Below are 26,969 nucleotides of genomic sequence, written 5' to 3' on the forward strand. Positions count from 1 at the left end.
GATGCAGCGTGATTTTGTCCAAGATTGCAACTGTCCAGATGTTTCTATACCAAACCTGTATGTCCAGCTCATCCAAATGTTTCCAATGTTGCACTACTGATATTCTTGCCGCCAATAACAATTTGGAAACAATTTGGTAAGCCTGAAAAGGAGTCATAGGTGACTAGAACAGAGATAATTTAGATTGCCAAGATTTCCAAATGGTGAAAGTAGCTTTTGTTGAGGGATGTGTAAGATTTCTTACCCAAGAGTTACGGATTAGCAAGTATGGTAAAATCCACATTTTACCTGGGGTCAGCATTAATTCCTCTAATCTGATCCAAGCCTTTGATGGGCGGTTCTTGGGCGGTTCCCCATATCCCTTCCCTCATTCTCAGCCAATCACGTATTTCCACTGTTGCGCATGTGCGCGAATGTCCAGGGAAAGCCCGGGGAAAAGGAACCTATCAGAGCAATGGTGTGGTGTTGGGGGGGCCCCCTGCAACTTCTACTGCGCAGATGCAAAAAAGCGCATTTGCGCAGAAGCAGCAACAGCGGTTAATTTTTAGCCAGCCTGCAAACTGGCCAGCCACTCAGGGTGAGATCTGCAAGTGTGGTTGTTTGTAAACTTTTTCAAGGGAGAAAATATTTATCTTTGCCTAACCTCCACCTCCCACCCCTCACCCCCCCATCTTGAATGTATTCGTCTTTGCTTCCAGGCATCCAGAGTCGAGGGAGAGGGGGGGAGAAGAGAAATAGAGGCTTTCCTCTTGGATTACAGACACTCATAAGAACATAAGAACATAAGAAGAGCCTGCTGGATCAGGCCAGTGGCCCATCTAGTCCAGCATCCTGTTCTCACAGTGGCCAACCAGGTGCCTGGGGGAAGACCGCAAGCAGGACCCGAGTGCAAGAACACTCTCCCCTCCTGAGGCTTCCAGCAACTGGTTTTCAGAAGCATGCTGCCTCTGACTAGGGTGGCAGAGCACAGCCATCACAGCTAGTAGCCATTGATAGCCCTGTCCTCCATGAATTTGTCTAATCTTCTTTTAAAGCCATCCAAGCTGGTGGCCATTACTGCATCTTGTGGGAGCAAATTCCATAGTTTAACTATGCACTGAGTAAAGAAGTACTTCCTTTTGTCTGTCCTGAATCTTCCAACATTCAGCTTCTTTGAATGTCCACGAGTTCTAGTATTATGAGAGAGGGAGAAGAACTTTTCTCTATCCACTTTCTCAATGCCATGCATAATTTTATACACTTCTATCATGTCTCCTCTGACCCGCCTTTTCTCTAAACTAAAAAGCCCCAAATGCTGCAACCTTTCCTCGTAAGGGAGTCGCTCCATCCCCTTGATCACTCACACACCCTTAGTCAATTTCGCTTTCCTGCCTGCAAGGAGTCTTGTCAATTTCAACCACAGCCTGCAGGTTCTCCGCAGCCCAGCTGAGCTGACAAGCATAGTCACTTTTGCGAAAGTGGTCTTGGATGTTCTGCTGAGATCCCCTAGACTGTTGGTGCTGGGGGATGTCAACATTCATGCCAAGGCCGCCTTATCTGGGGCGGCTCAGGACTTCATGGCTTCCATGACAACCATGGGGCTGTCACAATATGTTGTTGGCCCAACACAGGTAGCAGGACACACTCTGGATTTAGTTTTTGCCACTGGACAGGGCGATGGTGATCTGTATATAGGGGGTTTTACGTCAGTCCCTTTGTCATAGACAGATCACCGCTTGCTGAGGTTTAGACTTACAGCGACCTCTTCCCTCTGCAAGGGTGGGGGACCCATTAAGATGGTCCGCCCCCAGAGACTAATGATTCCTGAGGATTTTCAAAGGGCTCTGGGGAGTTTTCCGGCTGATAGGGCTGGCGCCCCTGTCGAAACCCTGGTAGAACTGTGGAATGCAGAAATGTCCCAGGCAGTTGACACGATCGCCCCAGTGCGTCCTCTTCGCTGTAGAGCTCATACAGCTCCATGGTATACCTTGGAGCTGAGAGCGATGAAACAGTGTAGGAGACGGCTTGAGTGCAGATGGAGGCGAACTCCTGATGGATGCAATTATGTACTGGTAAGTGCCTATACTAAGTTGTACTTAGCGGCGGTGAGGGCAGCAAAAAAGCAGTATTTTGCTGCCACCATTAAATCATCGATCTGCTGTCCAGCGGAGCTCTTCAAAATTGTCCGAGGGCTATTACATTCTGGCCCTATGGACATGGTGCAGTCATCTCAGGCGCGCTGTGATGAATTTGCTAGGCACTTCCAGGATAAGATCTCTTACATCCGCCAGGACTTGGACTCCAATGTTATAGCAGTGGAATCGATTGAGGTGTCCAGCGCACAGTCTTGTCCTGTTTTTTTGGATGAGTTTCAGTTGGTACAGCTTGAAGACGTTGACAAGGTGCTTGGTCTGGTGCGTGCGACCACTTCTAGGTTGGATCCTTGCCCTTCGTGGCTAATAAAAGCTAGCAGGACTGGAACAGCCAGCTGGGCCAGGGCGGTGATTAACGCTTCTTTGCGGGAGGGAGTGGTCCCTGGACTCTTGAAAGAGGTGACAGTAAGACCACTCCTAAAGAAACCATCCCTGGACCTGGAAAATCTTAACTATTGGCCGGTAGCTAATGACCCATTCCTGGGCAAGGTCCTGGAACGAGTGGTCGCCAACCAGCTCCAGACACTCTTGGATGAAATCGATTAGCTGGATCCATTTCAGTCCAGCTTTAGGCCCGGTTTTGGCACAGAGACAGCCTTGGTCGCCCTGTATGATGACCTTTGTCGGGAGACAGATAGGGGGAGTGTGACCCTTCTGATTCTCCTTGATCTCTCAGCGGCTTTTGATACCATCGACCATGGTATCCTTCTGGGGCGACTCGCTGATTTAGGAGTGAGCGGTACTGCATGGCAGTGGTTCCGCTCCTATTTGGCGAGCCGTCCCCAGAGGGTAGTGCTTGGGGAGCATTGCTCGGCACCTTGGGACCTCCGGTATGGGGTTCCACAGGGGTCAGTCCTGTCCCCCATGCTCTTTAATATCTATATGAAGCCACTGGGTGTGGTCATCAGGAGTTTTGGGGTGCGTTGCCATCAGTACACTGATGACACGCAGCTCTATTTCTCCTTTTCATCTTTTTCAGGTGAGGCTGTCGACGTGCTGAACCGATGTCTGGCCGCGACAATGGACTGGATGAGAGCTAACAAACTGAGGCTTAATCCAGACAAGACTGAGATGCTGCTGGTGGGTGGTTCTCCTGACCAGATGGCGGTTGTTCGACCTGTTCTGGATGGGGTTGCACTCCCCCTGAATGATCAGATCTGTACCTTGGGAGTTCTTTTAGAACCATCCCTGTCGCTTGAGGCTCAGATCTCCTCGGTGGCACAGGGTGCTGTTTACCAACTCTGGTTGGTGGCCCAGCTACGCCCCTATCTGGACAGAGAGAACCTCGCCTCCGTAGTTCATGCGCTGGTAACCTCGAAATTAGATTACTGCAATGCGCTCTACGTGGGGCTGCCTTTGAAGACGGTTCGGAAACTGCAGCTTGTGCAGAATGCAGCGGCCAGATTGTTAACGGGGACTAGACGATCCGACCACATTACACCGGTTCTGGCCCGCCTGCATTGGCTGCCTATATGTTTCCAGGCCCGGTTCAAAGTGCTGGTTTTAACCTACAAAGCCTTACATGGCACAGGACCACAATACCTGTTGGAACACCTCTCCCGATATGAATCTGCCCGTACACTATGCTCATCATCAAAGATCCTCCTCCGAGTCCCTACTTATAGGGAAGCTCGGAGGGCGGCAACACGGAAAAGGGCCTTTTCAGTGGTGGCCCCCAAATTGTGGAACAACCTCCCAGAGCAGATATGCCTGGTGCCAACGTTACTATCTTTTCGGCGCCAGGTTAAAACTTTCCTTTTCGCCCAGGCATTTTAATCATTTTAACCATCTTAATCATGTTTGTATGTATGTATTGGAATTGTTTTAATTTAATATTCTGTATTTTAATTGCGTTTTAATGTGTTATATGCTATTGTGTTTTTATGTTATTTTGTTCTTGTTAACCGCCCAGAGAGCTTTGGCTATGGGGCGGTCTATAAGTTTAATGAAATAAATAAATACATTTAATGAAATAAAATAAATACAAGCAAAAAACCCACAGGAATTATTGGCATATAAGTGGTTTGCTAGAGCGTCTCAGCCACCTGCAACCATAGAGAATGCTGGTCTACCTTCCTAGACATGACACATCGTTACTTGCTGTTCTGGAGAAATAAGTGGAATTGCAATCATGTGTATCTCCAGAAACGTTAAAGGTAGAAAAGCATACAGTCGGTTTTGCGAAATATCGCAAATACAAACAAACAAAAATACAGGAATTACAGGCATATAAGTGCTTTGCATGTTTCTTTTATCAGAGGGAACACCGCAAAGCCTGTGCTGGTCGCTTCAGCGCAGATTGACACAGCAGCATGCGGGGCTGTTTGCCCGCATTACCTGCCCGAGCCAAGAGCGGCCACCCTTGGGGGGGGCTGTTTGCTTCCCTCAGGGGCAGCATTCCAGCCACCGAGCTGCATAACGGTCGGGGCTGAAACCTGCAGTGAGTGAGCCCAAGGGTTACGGGGGATTCACCCAGCGATTACAAGCGCTGATCCCTTGCACTGCCCACAATCCCCCTGGATGGTCAGGGGCACCTGGAGACACCCCCCCAGCCAGCGCTGCTCCAGAGTGGTGAGCAACAAGGAACTCCATTACAGCCACTACTACCAAACCATCAGGAAATTCAAACTTTTGCGCTCGTACGTTCAAGCACATGCGCCTTGTTGTGCTTTGTTGCAAAGGGGGAGAGGAGCATACGTCATATTTTTGCGGACCAATTGGCTGATAGGGGGGAGTGTTATGGACGGAGTTGGGAAAAAGCAAGAAGTAGTACGGGTCCTCTCGCTGTGTGTGTGGGCGCAAAAAAGCAGGTTTTTTATAGGGAAAGAGCGAACAAACAGGCAAAGTGAGGACTGTCAGATGATGAACCGGATATGGAAAAAGTGGATTATCCCACTCCATTTGGATGAGCCCTAAATCTGGTTGCTATTATGGCTGGGAACAATTTTTTATCTTGATTTAGAAAGTTTATCGACTGATAAGATTCTACTTTCATCCTGTCTTTATTTGTCTTGGGAATTACTATTATACGAGATGACTTCCATGTGTCTGGAATAGCTCCCCCAGCCCAAATATGATTAAACAAATGCTTACTGCCCCATTCATAATATTTTTGCTTAGTGTACCAGATAAATTTAGCTGTTTTAGGGAGTCTAGTGCTTTCTATTCTTCCCCAACCTGTAATTCCTTATGGACAGATCACCGCCTGCTGAGTTTTAGACTCACGACGACTCTTTCCCTCTGCAAGGGTGGGGGACCTATTAAGTTGGTCCGCTCCCGGAGGCTTATGGATCCTATTGGTTTTCAGAGGGCTCTGGGAGTTTTTCCAGCTGATAGTACTGGCGCTCCTGTCGAGGCCTTGGTCGAACTGTGGAATACAGAGATGGCCCGGGCTATTGACAGTCTGTGGATGTGCTGAACCATTGCCTGACCGCGATAATGGACTGGATGAGAGCTAATAAACTGAGACTCAATCCAGACAAGACTGAGACACTGTTGGTGAATGCCTTCCCTGCCCAGATGGTGGATGTTTACCCTGTTCTAGATGGGGTTACACTCCCCTTGAAGGAACAGGTTCGTAGTCTGGGGGTTCTTTTCGATCCTTCCTTGTCTCTTGAGGTGCAAGTGGCCTCGGTGGCAAGGAATGCGTTCTACCACCTTCAGCTGGTAGCCCAGCTACGCCCCTATCTGGACAGGGATGACCTCGCCTCAGTTGTTCATGCTCTGGTAACTTCTAGGCTGGATTACTGTAATGCGCTCTACGTAGGGCTGCCCTTGAAGACAGTTCGGAAGCTCCAGCTAGTGCAAAACACAGCAGCCAGACTGCTGATGAGGACCAGCCGGTCAGCGCATATAACACCTGTTCTGGCCCATTTGCACTGGCTACCCATCTGTTTCCGAGCCAGATTCAAGGTGCTGGTTTTGACCTATAAAGCCTTACACGGCGTGGGACCGCAATATCTTGTGGAACGCCTCTCCCGCTATGAACCTACCCGGTCACTTCGCTCAGCATCTAAGGCCCTCCTCCAGGTACCAACCCATCGGGAAGCCCGGAGGACAGTTACTAGATCTAGGGCCTTTTCTGTAGTGGCCCCCGAACTGTGGAACAGCCTCCCCAAAGAAGTACGCCTGGCGCCTACGCTTCTATCTTTCCGGCGCCAGGTTAAGACCTGGCTATGCTCCCAGGCATTTTAAGCGTTTAATGTTATAATTTTAAATTTTCTACTTTCTTTTGTTGCTGCTTGTGTTCATTGTTTGTAGGCTGATTTTATTGTGATATTTTGTATTTTAACTTTTTTGTACACCGCCCAGAGAGCTACTCGCTATGGGCGGTTTATAAATGAAACAAATAAAATAAATAAATCCGCCGGGACCTAGACTCTCAAGTTATAGCAGTAGATCCTAGTGAGGTGTCCGGAGCACAGTCTTGTCCTGTTTTGTTGGATGAGCTTCAGTTGGTTCAACTCGAGGACGTGGACAAGGTGCTTGGACAGGTACGTGCAACCACTTCGGTACTGGATCCTTGGCCCTCCTGGCTGATAAAAACTAGCAGGAATGGAACAGGTAGCTGGGCCAAGGAAGTGATAAATGCCTCTTTACGAGAGGGAGTGGTCCCGGGCTGTCTGAAAGAGGCAGTGGTGAGACCACTCCTGAAAAAGCCTTCCTTGGACCCAGACAATTTTAACAGCTACAGGCCAGTGGCGAATGTTCCATTCCTGGGCAAGGTCTTGGAACGGGTGGTTGCTGGCCAGCTCCAGGCGCTATTGGATGAAACTGATTATCTAGATCCATTTCAATCGGGTTTTAGGCCCGGTTTTGGCACTGAGACAGCCTTGGTCGCCCTGTACGATGACCTATGTCGGGAAAGAGACAGAGGGAGTGTAACTCTGTTGATTCTCCTTGATCTCTCAGCGGCTTTTGATACCATCGACCATGGTATCCTTCTGGAGAGGCTCGCGGAGTTGGGAGTTGGAGGTACTGCTTGGCAGTGGTTCCGCTCCTACTTGGCGGGTCGTCTCCAGAAGGTAGTGCTTGGGGAACATTGCTCGACACCGCGGGCTCTCCAATATGGGGTCCCGCAGGGGTCAGTTTTGTCCCCCCTGCTTTTTAATATCTACATGAAGCCGTTGGGAGAGGTCATCAGGAGTTTTGGAGTGCGTTGTCATCAGTATGCTGATGACACGCAGCTCTACTTCTCCTTTTCATCTTCTTCAGGTGAGGCTGTCGATTTGCTGAACCGTTGCCTGGCCTCGACAATGGACTGGATGAGAGTTAACAAACTGAAGCTCAATCCAGACAAGACTGAGATGCTGTTGGTGGACGGGTTCTCTGATCGGATGGTGGATATATACCCTGTCCTGGACGGGGTTACACTCCCCCTAAAGGACCGGGTTCGTAGTCTGGGAGTCTTTTTAGACTCTTCCCTCTCACTTGAGGCTCAAGTAGCCTCGGTGGTTAGGAATGCGTTTTACCAACTTCGGTTGGTAGCCCAGCTACGTCCCTATTTGAGTAAAGAGGACCTTACATCAGTGGTACATGCTCTGGTAACCTCACGTTTGGATTACTGTAATGCGCTTTACGTAGGGCTACCTTTGAAGACAGTTCGGAAGCTACAACTAGTGCAAAATGCGGCGGCCAGATTGCTGACAAGGACCAAGCGGTCCGAGCATATAACACCTGTTCTGGCCAGCTTGCACTGGTTGCCAATATGTTTCCGGGCTAGATTCAAAGTGTTGGTATTAACCTATAAAGCCTTATACGGTGCGGGACCACGATACCTTGCGGAACGCCTCTTCTGATATGAACCGGCCCGTGCACTACGTTCTCCTACGAAGGCCCTCCTCCGGGTTCCAACTCACAGGGAGGCCCGGAGGGTGATGACAAGATCTAGGGCCTTCTCAGTGGTGGCCCCCGAACTATGGAACAGTCTCCCTGAGGAAGTACGCCTGGCAACGACTCTGCTTTCCTTCCGGCGCCAGGTCAAAACCTTCCTATTCTCTGAAGCATTTTAAGTTACATTGATCTAATTTTAATAATGTTTATTGTATTGTTGGTTGTATTTTAATATTATTTTGTTATTCATTGTATTTTTATACTATTTTATGTTCACCGCCCAGAGAGCTATCGCTAGTCGGGCGGTATATAAATTTAATAAATAATAATAATAATAATAATAAATAAATAAATACACTGTTGGAGCCTTTTTCCTTATGTTCAGTTTCTAACCTCTCCACTTCTCTTAATAACTGAATTTTAATAGGATCAATGTTACATTTCTTTTTAACTGCTTCAGCTATACAATGCCCTCTCATTTTAGCTTTCATAAGGTCCCAGACAATGTTATAGCTAATTTCTGGGGTAGTATTTATTTCAAAATATTTCCCCAATTTATCTTGTAATGTTTTAAAAACTGACTGATCTGAAAGAAGAAATGGGTCAATCCTCCACATGGGTGTGTACGGGGTACATGGGAGAATGTTTACAAACACCTCAACTGCTGCGTGATCTGAGACTAATCTAGGAAATATATCAGCTCTAATAATACCTGATACTAAATTAGAGGACAACAGGATATAATCTAACCAGGAAAATTATTTAAATCTGGATGAATAATAAGTGTAATCTTTAATTCCAACATTGGCATGATGCCAAGCATCTATTAACCCATGCCAATGTAACAATTTAAGCATGGGAGACTTACTCTTTCTAATAGGTGATTGTTGTCCCACACTTCTGTCCAGTTTGAGGTCACATATCATTTTCAGATCTTCGCTAATAATAATTTCTCCTAATGCAAATTTATGCAGCCATTTTGATGCATTTCATTTCTTCCTTGTGGAAGTCAATCTTGTAGATCTCTGAGGAATGACATTAATGTTGGAAGCCTCACCTCTCTGACACCTTCTACATTTAGTAGCCCAAGGGAAGGATTTCCAATCCTCCCCCACTACGACCATGTTAATAAGAGCGTCAGATTCAAGTACTTCTTGTTCCCAGGGTGATGTTAAATTGAGCAATGCCAGCAAGCTCACCAGTTCCTTCTTGTTTGCAGCTCTTTGCTGTATGCCGTCAACTTCCATTATCAGGGGAAATGGAAAGCCCCAGCGATACTTGGCACCGGATGCACACAGTAACAGGACGAAATGATTTATGTTGGCGTAGGGTTTCTGCACTCAAATCTTGTAGAAAAAGCACTGGAGTACCTTCAGTCTGGCCTTTGTCATATACAGCTTTAAGCAGTGCTTCTTTCTTAGCAAAGCTATAAAATGCAACCACAATGTCTCTTGGGGGGGCATTATTCTTCGACCGGGGGCCCAGGCTCCAATGTGCATGCTCTATATCAGAGGTAGTGATGTCCACTTCTGGTATTATTTTTGACCACCAATCTAATAAGACTTGAGTGACATATTTATGATCTGACCATTCTCCAATTCAACGAACTCTAAGATTCCAGCGACAGCCCCAATTCTCCTGATCATCCACCCGATTTAAGAGATCCCGTTGACTGCTCACAATATGTTTAATCACATCTGTGTGCTGAATTCCTAGCTCTAATGCTTCATCTGCTATTTTATAGCAGTGTCCTCCATTTTGTTTGTCAAAGGCAATTTTTTTTCATCTAGAACCCTAAAGCTATCACCCATTTTTTAATAAAGAGCTATTAATAAAGAGATGCTATTTGGGAAATGAGTGAATCTTGGTCAATATCGGGAGTTAATACGTGCAATAAGTTGTCTTTCGTTGTTCTAAGCATTTTCACCGCCATTTTGATGTCACAAATTCCCAGGCCTTCTCTTAACGTGCATTGCTGCTTTCAGAGGTAAAAACAGTAGCGGCAGTTATTTTTTATTTTAGAACGTTGAAAAGGCTTTGGGAGAATCTGCTATGACTTCTGACACCTCTTTTGCTGTAATTACGTCTCTCAGCAGCACAAAAGGGGCTTACCCTGCTGCTCCATCGATTGCACGCATGCAGCCCCCCAGAAACGTTCATGGTCATGGTAGGCATTCTTATTGTGGTCAGTGGATCCATGATCCAGGCACAAAAATTTAGATTTCCAATGCAATAAACTTTATGCATTTATTTATGGTGGTCCATAGCTTAGATCAGGTTCTCAAAGAGGTCTGTGACCCAAAAAAGGTTAAGAAACCCTGGGTTATGGAGTAGTGAATTGTTATGGGTGATGAATTGCTGTTTGGAAACAAACACATTTTTTCAAGAGAGCTCACAGGAGCAGCAGCTTTACACCTTGATAATGAGGCACAGAAATAAAACACAGAAACAGAAGAACAGGTGCTAAGGGGGGAGGGCAAACTGAGGTTCCTTCCTAGCAATCATTACAGCTAACAGGTTAAACTGCTTAAGTATGCAGTCGTTAAAACCTGCCTGGCAGCAAAGGGGAAGAGGAGAGGTAAGGGATGCAAGGCTTACTAAACATTAAGTCTGCGTCTGTGTTGGAACTGTTTTTTAATATGTTTTTAAAGCTTTTTTAATGGTTTTAAAATGTTCGTAATGCTTTTGTTTGCTGCCCTGGGCTCCTACTGGGAGGGAGGGCGGGATATAAATCTAAGAAATAAATAAACAATTTTTTAAAAAACAAGCTAAAACCATAAATTAATGGTAAGTGGAGAAGAAGAAAGGGAATCAAAACTTACAAGCTGTAAAAGAGTCTGAGTGTTTCTTTCTTGGGGAAACAGAACAGAGAGCAGCTGTTTGATGATAGCTGCCAAAGATTGCCATACCCTCATTCTCAGAGCCAACCAATGGAAAGAGACACAGTGAGCAATGCCAGCAGTTATACGTTGCAAAAGCTTAAGGGATCTTGTGTGGAGAGATAGCTGAGGGTGGGAAGGAGGCAGGGTTGAAGGATGCAGAGTATGATTTAACAAACCATAGTTACTTTGATCATCTGCAGAACATCATTTGGCTTAATTGTGTTTTGTTCAATAAATAACATTTTAAATAAACCATGGTTTAAGAATGGTTTAATGGGAACATGTGAACTCTCAATTTTTGTGTTTCTCACTTACCACATAGTAGAGCAGTCAAAGTTCACTAGGAGCCATTTGTGTGGGTTAAAGTTAAATGAATCTGCAAACTGAAAGGATTGAAAAACAATCAGGAAAATAATTACAACCTGATCAACAATTATCGGATGACAGACTTGCCAGATTTTCCAAAGAATCCACTTGGTGTTTTAATCATATATGGCAAACATTGGAATATTCAGAGCCGTCTATAGAGAAATTCAGCAGTTCACATTCACAGAGGAAGATTTTGAATGTTGGTGGGTTGGTGAAGCCCTCTTTGTAGTCTGGGGTTTTTATTTAAGATTCTATTCAGCAATTTCAACCTACCTTCTTAAAGTTAGCGAGGCATATCCAGGGCTATGCTCAGGGGAAAAAATGAAATGCTTTGGGTTAATTTTATGGGCCAAGATTCAAATATCTGTTTGGAAAGATCCATGTTTCCAAGAGTTTTTGAATGTGTATATTCTGAACAGCAACCCCTACCCTATCCCGATGCTGCATGACAAAAGGCTTTTGAAATTGAAGTTTTATTGAGCATTCATCCTGATTTGTTTGTTCAGAAGCTGTATGACCAGCACAGCAAGCAATTGTTATCCCACACTTTTCAATGCATTTTCTCATCTGCTCCCTTACTGCAAAAAGTCAGTTGTTGTTTTTTAAAGTGTATTTGTTGCACAAGAGCACCAGTCTGAATTTTCCAATACTTGATTGGATTCCACTGCAAAACAGAAAGAGTCTGGAAGTGGGCTGAGGAGACTTGGTAAAGCAGTTTGTGATATATCTTCCATACAACAAAAAGCTATTTGTATCTTGGCCCTGGTGACAGAAACGTCTTTCTCCTTGATAAACACAGTATAGCCTTTCCCATTTTCCCTAGGTAGCAATCCTCCATCACCGAGTGGCAGCTCTATAGGTTTTCCCCACAAGGATTTTCATGTCACAAACCCCATTTTGCAAAGTTAACAAATCATGTAAGTTGATTTTGTTGATTTCTGAAAGTATCTGTAGTATGAATGGTACAGTGCTTTGGAACATCAACATTTGTCTGTTTTGCCTAAGTACAATCCAATTTCATCAGCTTCCTTATTAATATACAGGTCTTTTGTCAAGAACCATTGAACTACCCTATTGGGGGGGCATATGGCTAGGGGTAGGAAATCTATTTAGATCTGTTGAATGGTTGCTACATTGAAGGTTAGCAACACTGCAAGTGATGATTCATTTCCTTCAGGAGCCAATAAAACCTACACAGGAAATTACAGCAAGCTTTGTTGATAAAAATGAGAAACAGGGATGGTTTATTGGTTAGGACTTTTTCGCTTCTTTTTCTTTATTAGCTTTTACCCACTGGCATTATTCAGCAAACAGTAATATTTTTTCTGTACTGACAAGGAAGACAAGGAGTTTATCTGGCAGCCTGGAAAGAGACTCAGGAAATTGCACTGCCCTTATCTAAGGAAGCACATGCAAAGCAGCCGGGCATTATTGAAAAATTTAAAAAAGAAGAAAGCCAACTATTTATACTATGTGAAACAGAATACTATTTGGTGGCTCTGCATGGACTGTTCAGACTAGATGCAAGCAAGGAAAGTGGTCACTAAATGATCATGTTTGTTTCAAATAATTGCTTGACAATATCTACATAGATATAACAGTGTAGAAAGACAGCCTTTTCCACCTGTTATTATAGCTCTGTGCTGCTCTGCCCTTCTGTGGGCAGAGGGCGATTCAGAGTAGACATTCCAGCATTAGCCCATGGAAAGATCAAGGGAATCTTTCTCCATTGGTTTTCTGCCAATCTGTTTATTTCCAGTATTTATGGTTGTGGCTAGGAGACAGCAGGCAGTGCCAGCAAAAAGGAAGAATACGTATAGGCAACTGAGCAACAGGCTTACGCTCACAAGGGCTTCTTCTACCTAACCAATAACCCAGCCACAGTCCCAAATCAACTGTTACACATACAAAGCCTACACATGGGTCATGGCTCTTTCCTTGCTTTTCTTCCTTCTTCTTTTTGTCCCTGTCTTCAAAATTTAGATTGCAAGCTCTTTGGGCTCCTGTCAAATGCCATATAAAGTTTAACAACAATAGAGACTACACTCATTCTCTCCAAATTTTATTTTGAGGGCTGCTTTCACACTGCACTTTATTCCAACATTCTGATGATTTCTTACCTAGTAATCTGGACATTTTATTTGATGTTTCACACAACATAAAAGCTAGTTCTGCAAATCTAGTGGAACACAGAGGAACTTTAGTGCTCATTTCTGTGATAAATTATTCTAGAAACAATCTGTTTGCAAGCTTGGGAACCCAGAAAATATGGAAGTTTTGTGCTTGCTGCAGCTGTTCACATGACAGGGATCCCTGCATGCAATGCATTCCTGCCCCTTTGGTACGCATCAATTTTTATTTATTTTGCACCTGTTTATTTTTGTACTGATATTCTGGGGTAGATGCAAGTAGCAGCTTCTGCTTTCTCCTTTTCTTACACATATCCCTGTGTCCAGTCACTAACTCATAGAGTGAATTAAGGGGGAACGACAGTGCGCATGTGTATAACGAGTGAGGGATGAAAACAAGACTTTGTTCATTACAGCTGTGTGAAAGACATTTGTGCGAAATGCCGGTATATTGGTCAAAAAAGGCACTGTTCCTTAATGCTACAGGTACTGCAGCGTGAAAAGAATTTTAGAAATCAGGACATAAGTGCTACCATTTTAATCCTCAAAAGTGACACAGGGTGCTTTCACACTGCACTTTATTCTGTTATTCTGACGATTTCTTACCTGGTGATTTGCGCATTATATTTGAGCTTTCACATGACATACCGGGTAGCTCCGGAATTCTGGTGGAATGTAATGCAAGTATAGCACTAATTTCCGCAATAAATGATACCAGAAATAATCCGTTAGCAAGACTGGGAACCCAGAAGATTGTGGGAGTTTTTCGCTAGCTGCTGCTGCTGCTCACGTAACAGGCTTCCCAGCATGCAGTGCATTCCTGAATTTTAGTCACGCAATATTTTTTTTCCTGACGAATGTTGTACCAGTATTCCGGCATCGGCACAGATAGCAGCAGCATTTCCCACACACCACTGTCTTGATACAACTAAAACAATTTTAAAAGCCAGATACTAAAGGGAGAAGGCTTGCATGGCAACGGGACAAGATCTTAGACCTCCTACACAGTGGGGAACAGTGTGCATGGGTGAGGGACGAAAACAAGCTGTGTGAAAGACAGTTGCGTGAAATGTCACTATATCGGCTGAAAAAGTACTGTTCCTTATTGCAAGAGGTACTGCAGTGTGAAAAGGATTTTAAAAATCAGGACAGAAGCGCTAACTTTTTTATCTGTTAAACTAGCGCTATTAGCCCCATGTGTGAAAGCAGCCACAGTAAGGGCTGATTCACACGGGAGCTTAACTTCATAGTAAATATGCACCTTTTGCCATCGCAATAGCTTTGGAAGGTTTACACTCCCCAGCTTCCAATACGTTTATTTTTACTTTCAATTCACATGGTGTTTCTCTGGAAAGGGTAGTATCACTGTTGGTTGCCCTGCCCCCAAATCTGCATGTTTACTCCCTCTGGAGTATTGCCAATGGAGAAGGGGAGGCAGTTTTTTTCATTGTCAATTGCACACTGAAGCGGGAAGAGCGTGGGGGGAACCACCCCTTTTCAAAGTATTTATGAAATGCATTTTTTAGTGGAAGCATGAGTGTGTGCCTTCTGCAGCCTCAAGCAACTACCTGGTCCTTGTTTACTCAGAAGTAACCCTCAACAGTGCTTACCCTCTGCTCAGAATGCATCACTGATAACCATAGAGAGGTTCCTCCCGACAGATAGACCATTGAAGTTGTTAGTTGTTATGCACTCAGGGCTCCCCCGAAGTCATTACTACCCTTCTCCCTCTCTCCCCCATGTTGCTACTTCTACAGAGAGAGATCTCTTACATGTTTACACCCTCCCAAGTATCGATTTTGCTATTGAAGAGGTGTTTTTTTGTCAGTGGCATTGTTTCTTGTCAATTACATGCCTCTCCGAAGCCTGGGGGGGGGGGGAATTGACATGAAAGGTGGGGGAGGGAGTGAAAGCAAAGTAGGACAACTTTGCAGGTGACAGAGAGACAGGGAGCCTTCTTTCATTTCTGCTTCTGATAGTAAACTGGGGTATTCCTCTCACATTTGTTTTTTTTTAATCTACTATTTTGCGATCAACCATAAAATAAAATGTTAAATTAATAATATTTCCACAATGGCAATTTTGCGATATTACACAAACAGAGTTTAGAGAGGTTTTTAACTGAGCATCCTTGGGCTGAAAAGCCTCTCTTTTCCTGCCCAACAGCTGATGGGGATGGGAGGGGGAGCTAAAAATCAGGGAATGTAAGGAAGGGGAAATCAGGTTCTCTCCCTCCAGGCAGACAGATCTGTGTGTGTGTGTGTGTGTGAGCGCACACACTATAAGTTGTGTTCTTTTCCTCCCAGCCTAAAACAACCCAGATGTTTATTTTGCTTGCACTTGGGGGAACATTAACGTCGCCCTTTTGCACACCCACAAACCTGTGTTAACGTTATGGGGGGGAGTGAAGGGGCAGAAAGGAAGGCTAGAGCGGTGGAAGTGGCCGGCTTAGCAGACGGAAATGAAATGGAGTTGATGGGGAGTTTAGTGGGGTGGAGAAAGGGGAGTATGTGCAAGTTATGATCCACCACCCCCAGCAGGAAACATCAGAATAAGGCGACTACATGAGCAGGATGCAGCGAAGCAGAGGCAGTTTTTTCCTTACTATTCAGATTTTCAGCAGATTGGTTTGATTCGCATTTAAAGGGAAATGTAGCGGCTCGCCCTCCCTTTCCAAAAAATGTTATGCGATCGCTGCAAATTAAAAGGGAATGCAGCCAGCCTCGATCTCATATTCAATTGCTGTGTGAACAAGCCCTAAGGCCCATGTGTGAAAGCAGCCCAGGAGATCTTGCAGATTCCATATGTGGCTGACCACACACAGGTTTAAAGGAGCTTAGGAGCTTTAGGAAATCTTAACCTAAGGTTAACCTAAACCTCTTCCATCTCTAAGGAGAGCATAGTTATATAGTGTTTGTTGGAACTGGAGTGAAAGTATGCCCTCCCTGGAGTGAACGAATGGCACCCATGGTTACCAGATGTTAATAATAATAATAATAATAAAATTTTATTTTTAGGTCGCCTATCTGGCCAAATGAACGGCCACTCTAGGCGGCATACATAATTAAAAATACAACATATAATACAGTTTTAACATATAAAACAATTATAATCCACCGACCTACATCTATACACTGTGAACTAAAATTATCTAGGAGACTTGTATGCCCGCTGAAACAACCAAGTTTTCAATCCTTGGCGGAAACCTACCAGGGAGGGGGCATGGCGAAGGTCGTATGGCAGAGAGTTCCAGAGGGTGGGGGCCACAACTGAGAATGCCCTCTCTCTGGTCCGCACCAGCCTAGCTGTCTTAACTGGTGGGACCGAGAGAAGGTCTTGTGAGGCAGATCTCGTCAGGCGGCATATTTGGTGATGCTGGAGGCGCTCCTTTAGATAAACTGGACCAACACCATATAGGGCTTTAAAGGTTAACACCAACACCTTGAATTGGGCTCGGTACACAACTGGTAGCCAGTGCAGATCTTCCAGCACTGGGGTGATATGATCCCGGTGGCGGCTGTTTTTAATATAGGAACATAATGTTTGAATAGGATGTAGATATACAAAATCCAGTATGCTTAGGCCTAAGTTTACACAGCTGATCCACAGGTTTTTCTGGGAGATTGATTGTACCATTTGAGTCTATGTACTTTTGATTTTATGTGTTCAAGTGATATCCTATTCAAATGATATGCTACTGCCAGAATAAATGCACCAAGACAGAAAGGTGTGATCTTACCTGTCTATTTTCAGTTGCATTAAAGGAGAGAAATGGAAGCAAAATCTTGCCAAGCCACCCAGCTTTCCACTGTATCAGGTATGATTATAAAGGTTGTAAAATCAGGGGTTAGCAACTAAAGATTCTACTTGAATTTCATTTTGAATTTCCATGACTATTGCTTACCTCCACTCCATTTAAAAGGTAGCGGAATTCAGGGCAGATGAATGAACTCCCAGCATAGGCTGCATCAATATGCATCCAAATATTCTCCTCATTACCTAGAAAGAAAAAAATCTTAGGAACAAGAATATTTTTTATAATTCATCTAATCAGCATCATGGGTGGAGTTGGGTTGCTGTTTGCAGAATACCCTTTTTAAAAAAAGACATTGCAGAATGTCCTTTTTTAAAAAATAAATTGTCGCATAACACAACTAAAAATTGTAAAGCTAATTCTGGGCAGTAATCAAAATAGTTAGGAAGTGCAAGTCTCACATGTATTTTGGCCTTTACACAAAATTTCCCTATTCAAACAGAAACGACCTTATGGCCTTTAAAGACTGACAATAATATTGTGGCATGAACTTGTAAGATATACATTTTAAGGATCCTCTCTAGTTGTGAAAGCAATTTGTTTTACGCTATTTTTAATAATGTATTTTATATTCTTGTGACCCACCCTTGGACCTACTGGTGAAAGGTGGGCAATAAATTTAACAATAATAACAGTAGTAACAATAATAATCTTGCTACAAAAGCTTGTGGCACAATTCATGGATTAATTTTTAAGGTGCTATAAAACTCCATTCTTTTTTCCTGCAACAGACTAATATGGATATTCTTCTAGTATTCATTTAAAGGTAACAGCACAATATCCAATCCACATATTTATTTATTTATTTATTTATTGTACTTTTATACCGCCCCATAGCCGAAGCTCTCTGGGCGGTTTACAGTAACTAAAAACATTAAAACAAATACAATTTAAAAACAGATCTTATAATTTAAATTTAAAATACAATTTAAAAATTTAAACAGTATAAAACACATGCTAAAATGCCTGGGAGATAACAAACAGTGAGACAAAAATAGCTTTATTTTATAAACATACAGTGAATAAATAAATACATATTTTTCTGTGTTGTTTTCTGATTTTGTTTTTAGTCTGTAAATTACTTTGAAGGCCTAGAAATACAAATGTGCTAAAATATTGCTACCCTAACCTTTTACCAATTTTCAGAGTAGATATGTGCTCCTGTGTTGGCAAATGTGCAGACTTCAAAGAACTACATTAATTTTTTTAAAGCTAAAGGATCACAAAACAATGAAATGTTGCTATGGTGGGGCAGTCTTGCTGATGTTTGCTTCTTAAAAAAGGCTTATGAATGGTATACAGTAGGGCCCCGCTTTACAGCGCTTCGCTTTACAGCGATTCGCTAATGTGGCGGCTTTCAATAAGGGAAAGTCCCCACATTAAGGCACTTGTTCCACTTTTACGGCGTCTTTTTAATGTTGCATGCCATTTCAATGTCATTTTCGCGCAATGCGCCTCATTATCATCAATGGGTTCTGCATTACGGTGATTTCTGCTTTACGGCAGTAGTCCGGAACGGAACCTGCCATATAAGCGGGGCCCGCCTGTATTCTGGAAATAGTCAAATTTTAAAGTATAAATTACAATATCTACTTAAGTGACAAAAAAAGCTCAGACATTATGTTGCCCACCACTTTACACATCACAGGCAATAGTGAGTGCTTGTGACACTTGCCCACAACCATGTTCTATGTAGCAATAAATGGGCTCTCAGGTGGAAGAGTCACATTTTCCCAGACACAATGTATAGCATATCCAGTGCTGAGAAAATGTAATCTTCCTGCAAGAAAGAGTGCAAGATGAAGGAAGGTGTTTAAATTGCTCACTGCATATGAGCAGTGATGTAATGGAGAGGGAACATGAAGGAATACAACTCAAGAACATTTTTCAGAAAAGTAGTAATGATGTCATCTGCCAAAGCTCCAGGGTAATTGTTTTACTCTGCTCTCAGCTTTAACAAGTTTAAAAACATACTAAATTAAAAAAACTCCCAGAAATGTTGACACATAATTGTTTGTTTAGTTAAACAGCATAAACACTGCTCACTAAAATTATTGCTATAGGATTGTGGGGTTGATTTGGATGATATCTGTGAGTCCCTCCCAGTTTATAATCCTGTGACCGTAAAAGATGTAGTTTGTATTATAGGGACCTGCCAGACTAGTCAAACCAGTTCCTTTCATAAGTTAATAGAACTGGCCAGGCCAGTTTCTTTGTTCTTTTGATGGGCTGATCTTCATACCTAAACATGCAGTTCAGAGAAATCCTGTTGCTATAGGAACTCTTGCAGGAAAGTGATTACCCCTTTCCTCCTGGGGCCAGGAGGGGCCCCAGGAGATGGGGCCAGGAGCTTGTCTCTGTGTGTGTGGTAGTCTGAGGGGAAAGTGGAAAGACACAGAGTGGCTTGCCTCGCTCTCTGTGCTGAACCCCAAGCTATGGCTTGGAAGTCTCCCCCCTTGAAGCCTAATGGGGAAGCAAGACCTGAGAACCCTTTCATCTTATGCTCAGGTTGTATATTTATTTATTTATTTATTTTATTACATTTCTAGACCGCCCTATAGCAGAAAGCTCTCAGGGCGGTGTACAACAAATAAAATCACAATTAAAATATGAGCAAGTGTGAAAAATATAACATGATAAAAATCCGAAATAGAATTGCCATGAGTTTATGAATTAAAATCCATATTAGGTTTAAAATTAAATTTAAAATGTTTAAAAAGCCTGGGCGAAAAGGTAGGTTTTTACCTGGCGCCGAAAAGATAACAAAGAAGGCGCCAGGCGTATCTCGTCTGGGAGGGCATTCCATAGTTCGGGGGCCACCACCGAGAAGGCCCTAGATCTAGTTGTTGATCTCCGGGCCTCTTTATGAGTTGGGACCCGGAGAAGGGCCTTTGACGTCGAGCGTAGTGAACGGGTAGGTACATAGCGAGAGAGGCGTTCCACCAGGTATTGCGGTCCGATGCCGTTTAGGGCTTTATAGGTAAGAACCAACACTTTGAATCTGGCCCGGAAACATATCGGTAGCCAGTGCAGCTGCGCCAGGACAGGTGTTATATGGTCAAATTTCTTTGTCCCAGTGAGAACTCTGGCCGCAGCATTTTGCACTAGCTGAAGTTTCCGAACCGTCTTCACAGGTAGCCCCACGTAGAGTGCATTACAGTAGTCCAATCTAGAGGTTACCATAGCATGGATAACTGAGGCGAGATTCTCCCTGTCCAGATAGGGTCGTAGTTGGGCTACCAGCCGAAGCTGGTAGAATGCATTCCGTGCCACCGAGGCTACCTGAGCCTCAAGTGACAGGAGCGGATCTAATAAGACCCCCAAACTACGTACCTGCTCCTTTAGGGGGAGTGTAACCCCATCTAGGGCAGGTCGAACGTCAACCATCTGGGCAGAGGGCCCTCCCACCAACAGCATCTCAGTCTTGTTAGGATTGAGTTTCAGTTTATTAGCTCTCATCCAGCCCATTATCGCGGCCAGGCAGCGGTCTAGTACATCAACAGCCTCACCTGACGAAGATGAAAAGGAGTAGTAGAGCTGCGTATCATCAGCATATTGCTGGAAACGCACTCCAAAACTCCTGATGACCTCACCCAGCGGCTTCATATAGATATTGAAAAGCATGGGGGACAGAACTGAACCCTGTGGGACTCCATATTGGAGTACCCAGGGACTCGAGTAATGTTCCCCCAGCATCACCTTCTGGAGACGATTCCCGAGATAGGAGCAGAGCCACCGCCAAGCAGTGCCTCCCACTCCTAAATCCGTAAGTCGCTCCAGAAGGATACCATGGTCGATGGTATCAAACACCGCTGAGAGATCAAGGAGAACCAACAGAGTTACACTCCCTCTGTCTTTCTCCCGACAGAGGTCATCATACAGGGCGACCAAGGCCGTTTCTGTACCAAACCCCGGCCGAAAGCCCGATTGAAATGGGTCCAGATAATCAGTTTCATCCAAGAGAGCCTGGAGTTGGCGAGCGACCACACGCTCTAGGACCTTGCCCAGGAATGGAACATTTGCTACCGGCCTATAGTTGTCCAAATTATCAGGGTCCAAGGAGGGTTTTTTTAGGAGCGGTCTCACCACCGTCTGTTTCAGGCAGGATGGGACCACTCCCTCTCGTAAAGAGGCATTAATCACCTCCTTGGCCCAGCCGGCTGTTCCATTCCTGCTAGCTTTTATTAGCCATGAGGGGCAAGGATCCAGAGCAGAAGTGGTCACCCGCACCTGTCCAAGCACCTTGTCCACATCCTCGAGCTGTACCAACTGAAACTCATCCAGTAAAACAGGACAAGACTGTGCTCTGGACACCTCATTAGGATCAACTGCTACAATAATGGAGTCAAGGTCCCGGCGGATGTTCATGATCTTATCACGAAAGTGTCGCGCAAACTCATTACAGCAGGCAATTGATGGTGTTATTGCGTCCTGGGAACCAGAGTGTAAAAGTCCCCGGACAACTTTATGAAGTTCTGCTGGGCGGTTAAGAGATGACTGAATAGAGACAGCAAAGTATTGCTTCTTTGCTGCTCTCACTGCCTTCACATAGAGTTTGGTAGAGACCCTCACAAGTGCATGATTACAGCCGTCGGGAGTTCGCCTCCATTTGCACTCAAGCCGTCTCCTTTCTTGCTTCATCACTCTTAGCTCCGGGGTAAACCAGGGAGCCAATTGAGTTCTGCAACGGAGAGGGCGCACCGGGGCGATCGTGTCAACTGCCCGGGCCATTTCTGTATTCCACAGTGTGGCCAGGGTTTCGACAGGACCGTCAATTCTATCAGCCGGAAAATTCCCTAGAGCCATCAGAAAACCCTCAGGATTCATTAGTCTCCGGGGACGGACCATCTTAATTGGTCCTCCACCCTTGCAGAGGGGAGAAGACAATGTGAGTCTAAACCTTAATAGGCAGTGATCTGACCATGACAAAGGAATAGATGTAAAATTCCTCACTCTCAGATCACCATCCCCTAATCCAGAGGCAAAAATCAAGTCCAGAGTGTGCCCCGACACATGCGTAGGGCCAGTAGCAAATTGAGACAGCCCCATGGCTGTCATGGAGGTCATGAAGTCCTGAGCTGCTCCAGATTAAGCGGCCTCAGCATGAATGTTGAGATCCCCCAATACCAAAAGTTTGGGGGAACGCAACAATAGATCCGAGACCACCTCTGTCAGCTCAGTTAGGGAGGCTGTTGGGCAGCAGGGTGGACGGTACACCAACAGTATTCCCAGTCTGTCTCGCTGACCCAACGTTATGTGTAGACACTCTAGACCATTAGCCACCTGGATAGGGTGCCTAACAAGAGGGATGGAACTTCTATAGACCACAGCGATTCCCCCTCCCCGACCCTCGGATCTACCCAGATGCTGAACCGAATACCCAGGTGGGCACAACTGGGAGAGATTAATACCTCCCAGGTCGCTCACCCAGGTCTCGGTAATACATGCCAGATCGGCCGCCTCATCCACAATTAGGTCATGGATGAGGGAGGTTTTATTATTTACCGATCTGGCATTGAAAAGCAGCAACTGGAGATCCGAGGGTTGGCTGATAGAACTACCAGCAATCCTGTGGGTGTGAGAAGGACCGGAACACGTCACAGCCACCAGTTGTCTGGGTCGAGTTCCCCTTAACTGGCATGTCCTACTCACAGCGCCATACCTCCCATTACCCGTCACTACACTAATAGGGGCCCCCTTTGGTCCTCCCTCCCACAACACTGTCCTCTCGCCCAGGCACATGATAAAAATAAAATAAATAATAAAACTCATGGCATATACACACAATCACACACTCACTCATACAACCCACTCATACATTCAGACAGCACAGCAGCATCCGAGGGGCTTCAGCAACCGGCAGTCCGTAGTAACTGATGTAATAGGGGCCCAAAAGTGATGGACAGCAGGCAATGGGTCTCCCAAGCCCCCTCAGCCAGCCGGCTTATATATCCCCTCCAGAGAAGGGACAGGTGGAACAGTATCAGGCACAGCTGGCTGAGTACCTGGAGCCTGGTCCTGCAAGGTGCCCACGTGCAGAGCAGGAGCCCAAGAAGGAGAGAGCAGAGATGTTGGCCAAGCAGCAGCAGCAAAGCAGGCAGATGGCTCTCCCTCCCTGGGCAGTGATGGTCCTCTTCCCCTTGCAGGCAGTGGGTATATATGTGTAGATAAACCATATATCGTAAAGGCAACACAGTCTCCAGTCACCTTCATTCCAAGGAAACCAAGCCCTGGGTAAGCACTGGAACCCATGCAAGTCTTGCATCGCTCGGAGACTGGGGTGGGAGTAACAGCATTTAATTATGTGACAATATGAAATTCCATGGAAATGAAATGGTAGTTGGTTTACAACAACTGATTTTCAACTCTGAGATAAAATGAATACTTGTTGACTTACAAATAGGACCCAGTTCTAACAGTTTATCAAAGGAGCAGCATGTTGTGGTTCCAAGCGTTGCACAAAACTACAGGACCAAAAACAAAAGGCAATAATTAAAAATAAAAACCTAATCAGCAAGCCAAAAACAAAACTACTAGCATACTCCTGGATGGTACAAAATTAGCTACATAGAACTAATATGAGAACTAACATTCATGCAGCATTTCCCATTACAAATTTCAGCTAAAACCAGTCCAGATTGGCTCCATGTTAAACATGATTACAGATAATATGGGCTAGTTTTATGAAATATGAGATAATTCCAGAACTGAAGAGCTACTGGATCATGATCACAGCACAGATCTATGATCCACTCCCCACTCCCCATGTGGGAGGCTTTGTCTTGGAGCTCTAAAGGACCTGTTGCTTCAGCAGTGAAGCAGCTCAGATTAAGACCTTAGACAGGAGATGGAGGTTCCACCCCTTCTAGCTTCTCAGCCAGATCCTTATCCAGGCAGGTGGTTACATGTATTTCTTCCCAAGTAGGCTCACGTGTAACTAACTGGGCTCTTTGCCAGCAACTCTAGTGTTCCTGCCTAGTTCATCATCTCTGCTGCTGTAGTCCAGGGCATGACAAGGAGTCTGACAGCTATCCAGGAAACCAGGGACTTGGTGCAAAGGCCATATTATTAATGGTGCAATTGCTTCAATTGCACCAGGGCCCTGCCTGCAAGAAGACCCAGACTCTGAGCTTTCTTTTTTGTAAAAAAAGTAAGTAAATCAGCCTTATATTAAGGAAATTAGGAAGTAAAACATACAAAGAGATGAGCCAGTCTTGGTTTTCCCTCCTTTTCAGTGCTTTTAGTTAATGAGTGAAGTCAATTGTTTCAACACCAGGATAAAGAAATTCCCAAGTCTTAAAGAGCAACTGTGCCCTGTGATGTCCTTCCCTGGTTCTCCCTGTCAGGTTCCCACCTGCTTGTGGCTACTGCCTTTCACTAGGCACCACCAGTCAGGACCGTCCTTGATAAGGTTTCTCACTCTGCTCTAGCACAGATCTCACTAGATCCCACTGCTAGGCAGCACCACCAGTTACTTTCTGTAACCAATACTCCCAGAGACCTTGCCTCAGTCTCTCTATAGCTTGTTACTTTGTGACTGTGTGCCTATCCCAACCCCCTTGTATCTTTATATATAAAGCATACAACTCTGGGTTGTTCTGGATACTTGACTTGTTACAATATCTCCCTTCAAATCTGCCACCATTAGATACAGTTTCTGTTCAGCCTTGGTAATTACCTTGCCCTCCCTTCTGGTCTGTATATTTCCCCAGCCAAGGATCAGACCTTTGGTAAACCAAATAAGTATTTATTTACTAACAACAGGAAATAACAAGATTACTTTAGGAATGTTTCACAAGCGTATGGCCACTCTTTATGTTTCTGTTCATATATATACTCTTTAAATATCAGCAAAATACAATCCAAACTTCCCTCAGAACTCTGCCAACCAACCCTCACCAAACGACCTCACTCCAACCAACTCAACAACTTCTCCCCCATCACTCACAAACCTCCATTTATACCTTCAGCCAGCCAGCCACTCAGCCAATCATCATCCAGCATACTTCAGCTTCTCACCCATGTACTCCCCCTTTCTCTCTCAGTCAATTATCATACATCACCTAATAGACCCGCACTTACCATATTTACAGATGCTTAACCTACAGCAACATCACATGCCCCCCCCATGTCTGTTTCCTAGTCTATCTCTGCAGTTCGCGGCAGCAGTCAGTCAGTTCAGAGAACACTATGTACATTTGTAATTGATGTATTACAGCCTTTCCCAACCTAAATATTTTGGTTATCTCCTTCCCACCCACCCAATTTTTTTTTTGGAGATTTGGGGATAGGAAGTGATTTATAGTGTTCTTCAAATTAAGAGTTTGGCTAAATTTAATCTGAACAGGGTTAGACTTTGCATCCTGAGGTTTGTGTTTGGCTTCAAAGAATGGAAGGAAGGACGCATCACCAAGGAAGAGTACCGACGAGCGGCTCGGGCTTGCAGGAATAGCGTAAGGAAAGCTAAAACCCAGAATGAGCTGAGGCTGGCGAGGGAAGCGAGGAACAACAAAAAGGGGTTTTTCAGATATGTTCGAAGCAAGAGAAAGATCAAGGAAACTGTGGAACTGCTGCTCAATGAGAATGGCAAAATGTTGACAGATAACAAGGAAAAGGCAGAACTGCTCAACGCCTATTTTGCCTCCGTTTTCTCCCAAAAAGGGAACAGTGTGCAACCTTGCATCGGTAGCAATCTCAGTAAGGGGTCGGGATTGCAGTTCGAGATTGATAAGGAGATAGTCAGGAAATACCTAGTTAACCTAAATGAGTTCAAATCTCCAGGGCCTGATGAACTGCATCCCAGAGTATTGAAGGAACTTGCGGATGTACTCTCGGAACCTCTTGCCATCATCTCTGAGAAATCCTGGAGAACGGGAGAGGTGCCGGAGGATTGGAGACGGGCAAACATTGTCCTGCTCTTTAAAAAGGGTAAAAAAGAAGATCCGGGGAATTACAGGCCGGTCAGTCTGACTTCAATACTGGGAAAGATATTAGAACGGATAATAAAAGAGTCCATTGGCAACTATGTAGATGACAATGCTGTGATTAGTAGGAGCCAGCATGGGTTTGTCAAGAAAGTATCCTATCAAACTAATCTCATCTCTTTTTTTGATCGGGTCACTAGCCTAGTAGATGGTGGAAATGCTGTAGATGTCATCTATCTAGATTTCAGCAAAGCATTTGACAAAGTCCCCCACGACCTTTTGATTAGCAAACTGGTCAAATGCGGACTAGATGGAAATGCTGTCCGGTGGATTCACAACTGGTTGGAAAACCGTACTCAAAGAGTGGTCGTCGGTGGCTCTGCTTCGGACTGGAAGGAGGTTTCGAGTGGAATGCCACAGGGTTCTGTCCTGGGGCCGATACTCTTCAACATTTTTATCAATGACTTAGATGATGGGGTGGAGGGAAGCCTTATGAAGTTTGCGGATGATACGAAACTGGGAGGGATAGCTAACACAATGGAAGACAGGAATAAAATCCAAAGGGACCTGGATAGACTAGAAAATTGGGCTGAAATTAATAAAATGACATTCAATAAAAACAAATGCAGGATTCTGCATTAAGGCCACAAAAACAAAATGCACGGGTACAGGATGGGAAATACCCGGCTTAGCAGTAGTGCGTGTGAGAAGGACCTTGGAATTGCAGTGGATCGCAAGTTGAACATGACCCAGCAGTGTGATGCTGCGGCAAAAAAGGCAAACGTGGTTTTGGGACGCATAAACAGAGCTATAGTTTCCAGGCCGAGGGAAGTAATAGTCCCACTATATTCTGCCTTAGTCAGGCCTCATCTGGAATACTGCGTTCA

The 26,969-nt window shown here is 44.7% G+C and overlaps 1 protein-coding gene across 4 annotated transcripts in view; it reads right to left on the bottom strand.

Moving 5' to 3' along the window:
• DDC (dopa decarboxylase) overlaps nucleotides 1-26,969 on the bottom strand; it is a 208,367-nt gene that overhangs the window by 40,289 nt on the left and 141,109 nt on the right. For all 4 annotated transcript variants that reach the window (XM_061589210.1, XM_061589212.1, XM_061589211.1 and 1 more), the window contains 3 exons: nucleotides 23,556-23,622; nucleotides 17,249-17,343; nucleotides 11,162-11,229 (listed from right to left, as the gene is read on the bottom strand). In XM_061589210.1, the coding sequence (XP_061445194.1) occupies nucleotides 11,162-11,229; nucleotides 17,249-17,343; nucleotides 23,556-23,622 (230 nt within the window). The remainder of the gene's footprint in view (nucleotides 1-11,161; nucleotides 11,230-17,248; nucleotides 17,344-23,555; nucleotides 23,623-26,969) is intronic.

This window comes from Rhineura floridana, chromosome 11, assembly GCF_030035675.1.
Source record: "Rhineura floridana isolate rRhiFlo1 chromosome 11, rRhiFlo1.hap2, whole genome shotgun sequence".
Classification (NCBI taxonomy): Eukaryota; Metazoa; Chordata; class Lepidosauria; order Squamata; family Rhineuridae; genus Rhineura; species Rhineura floridana.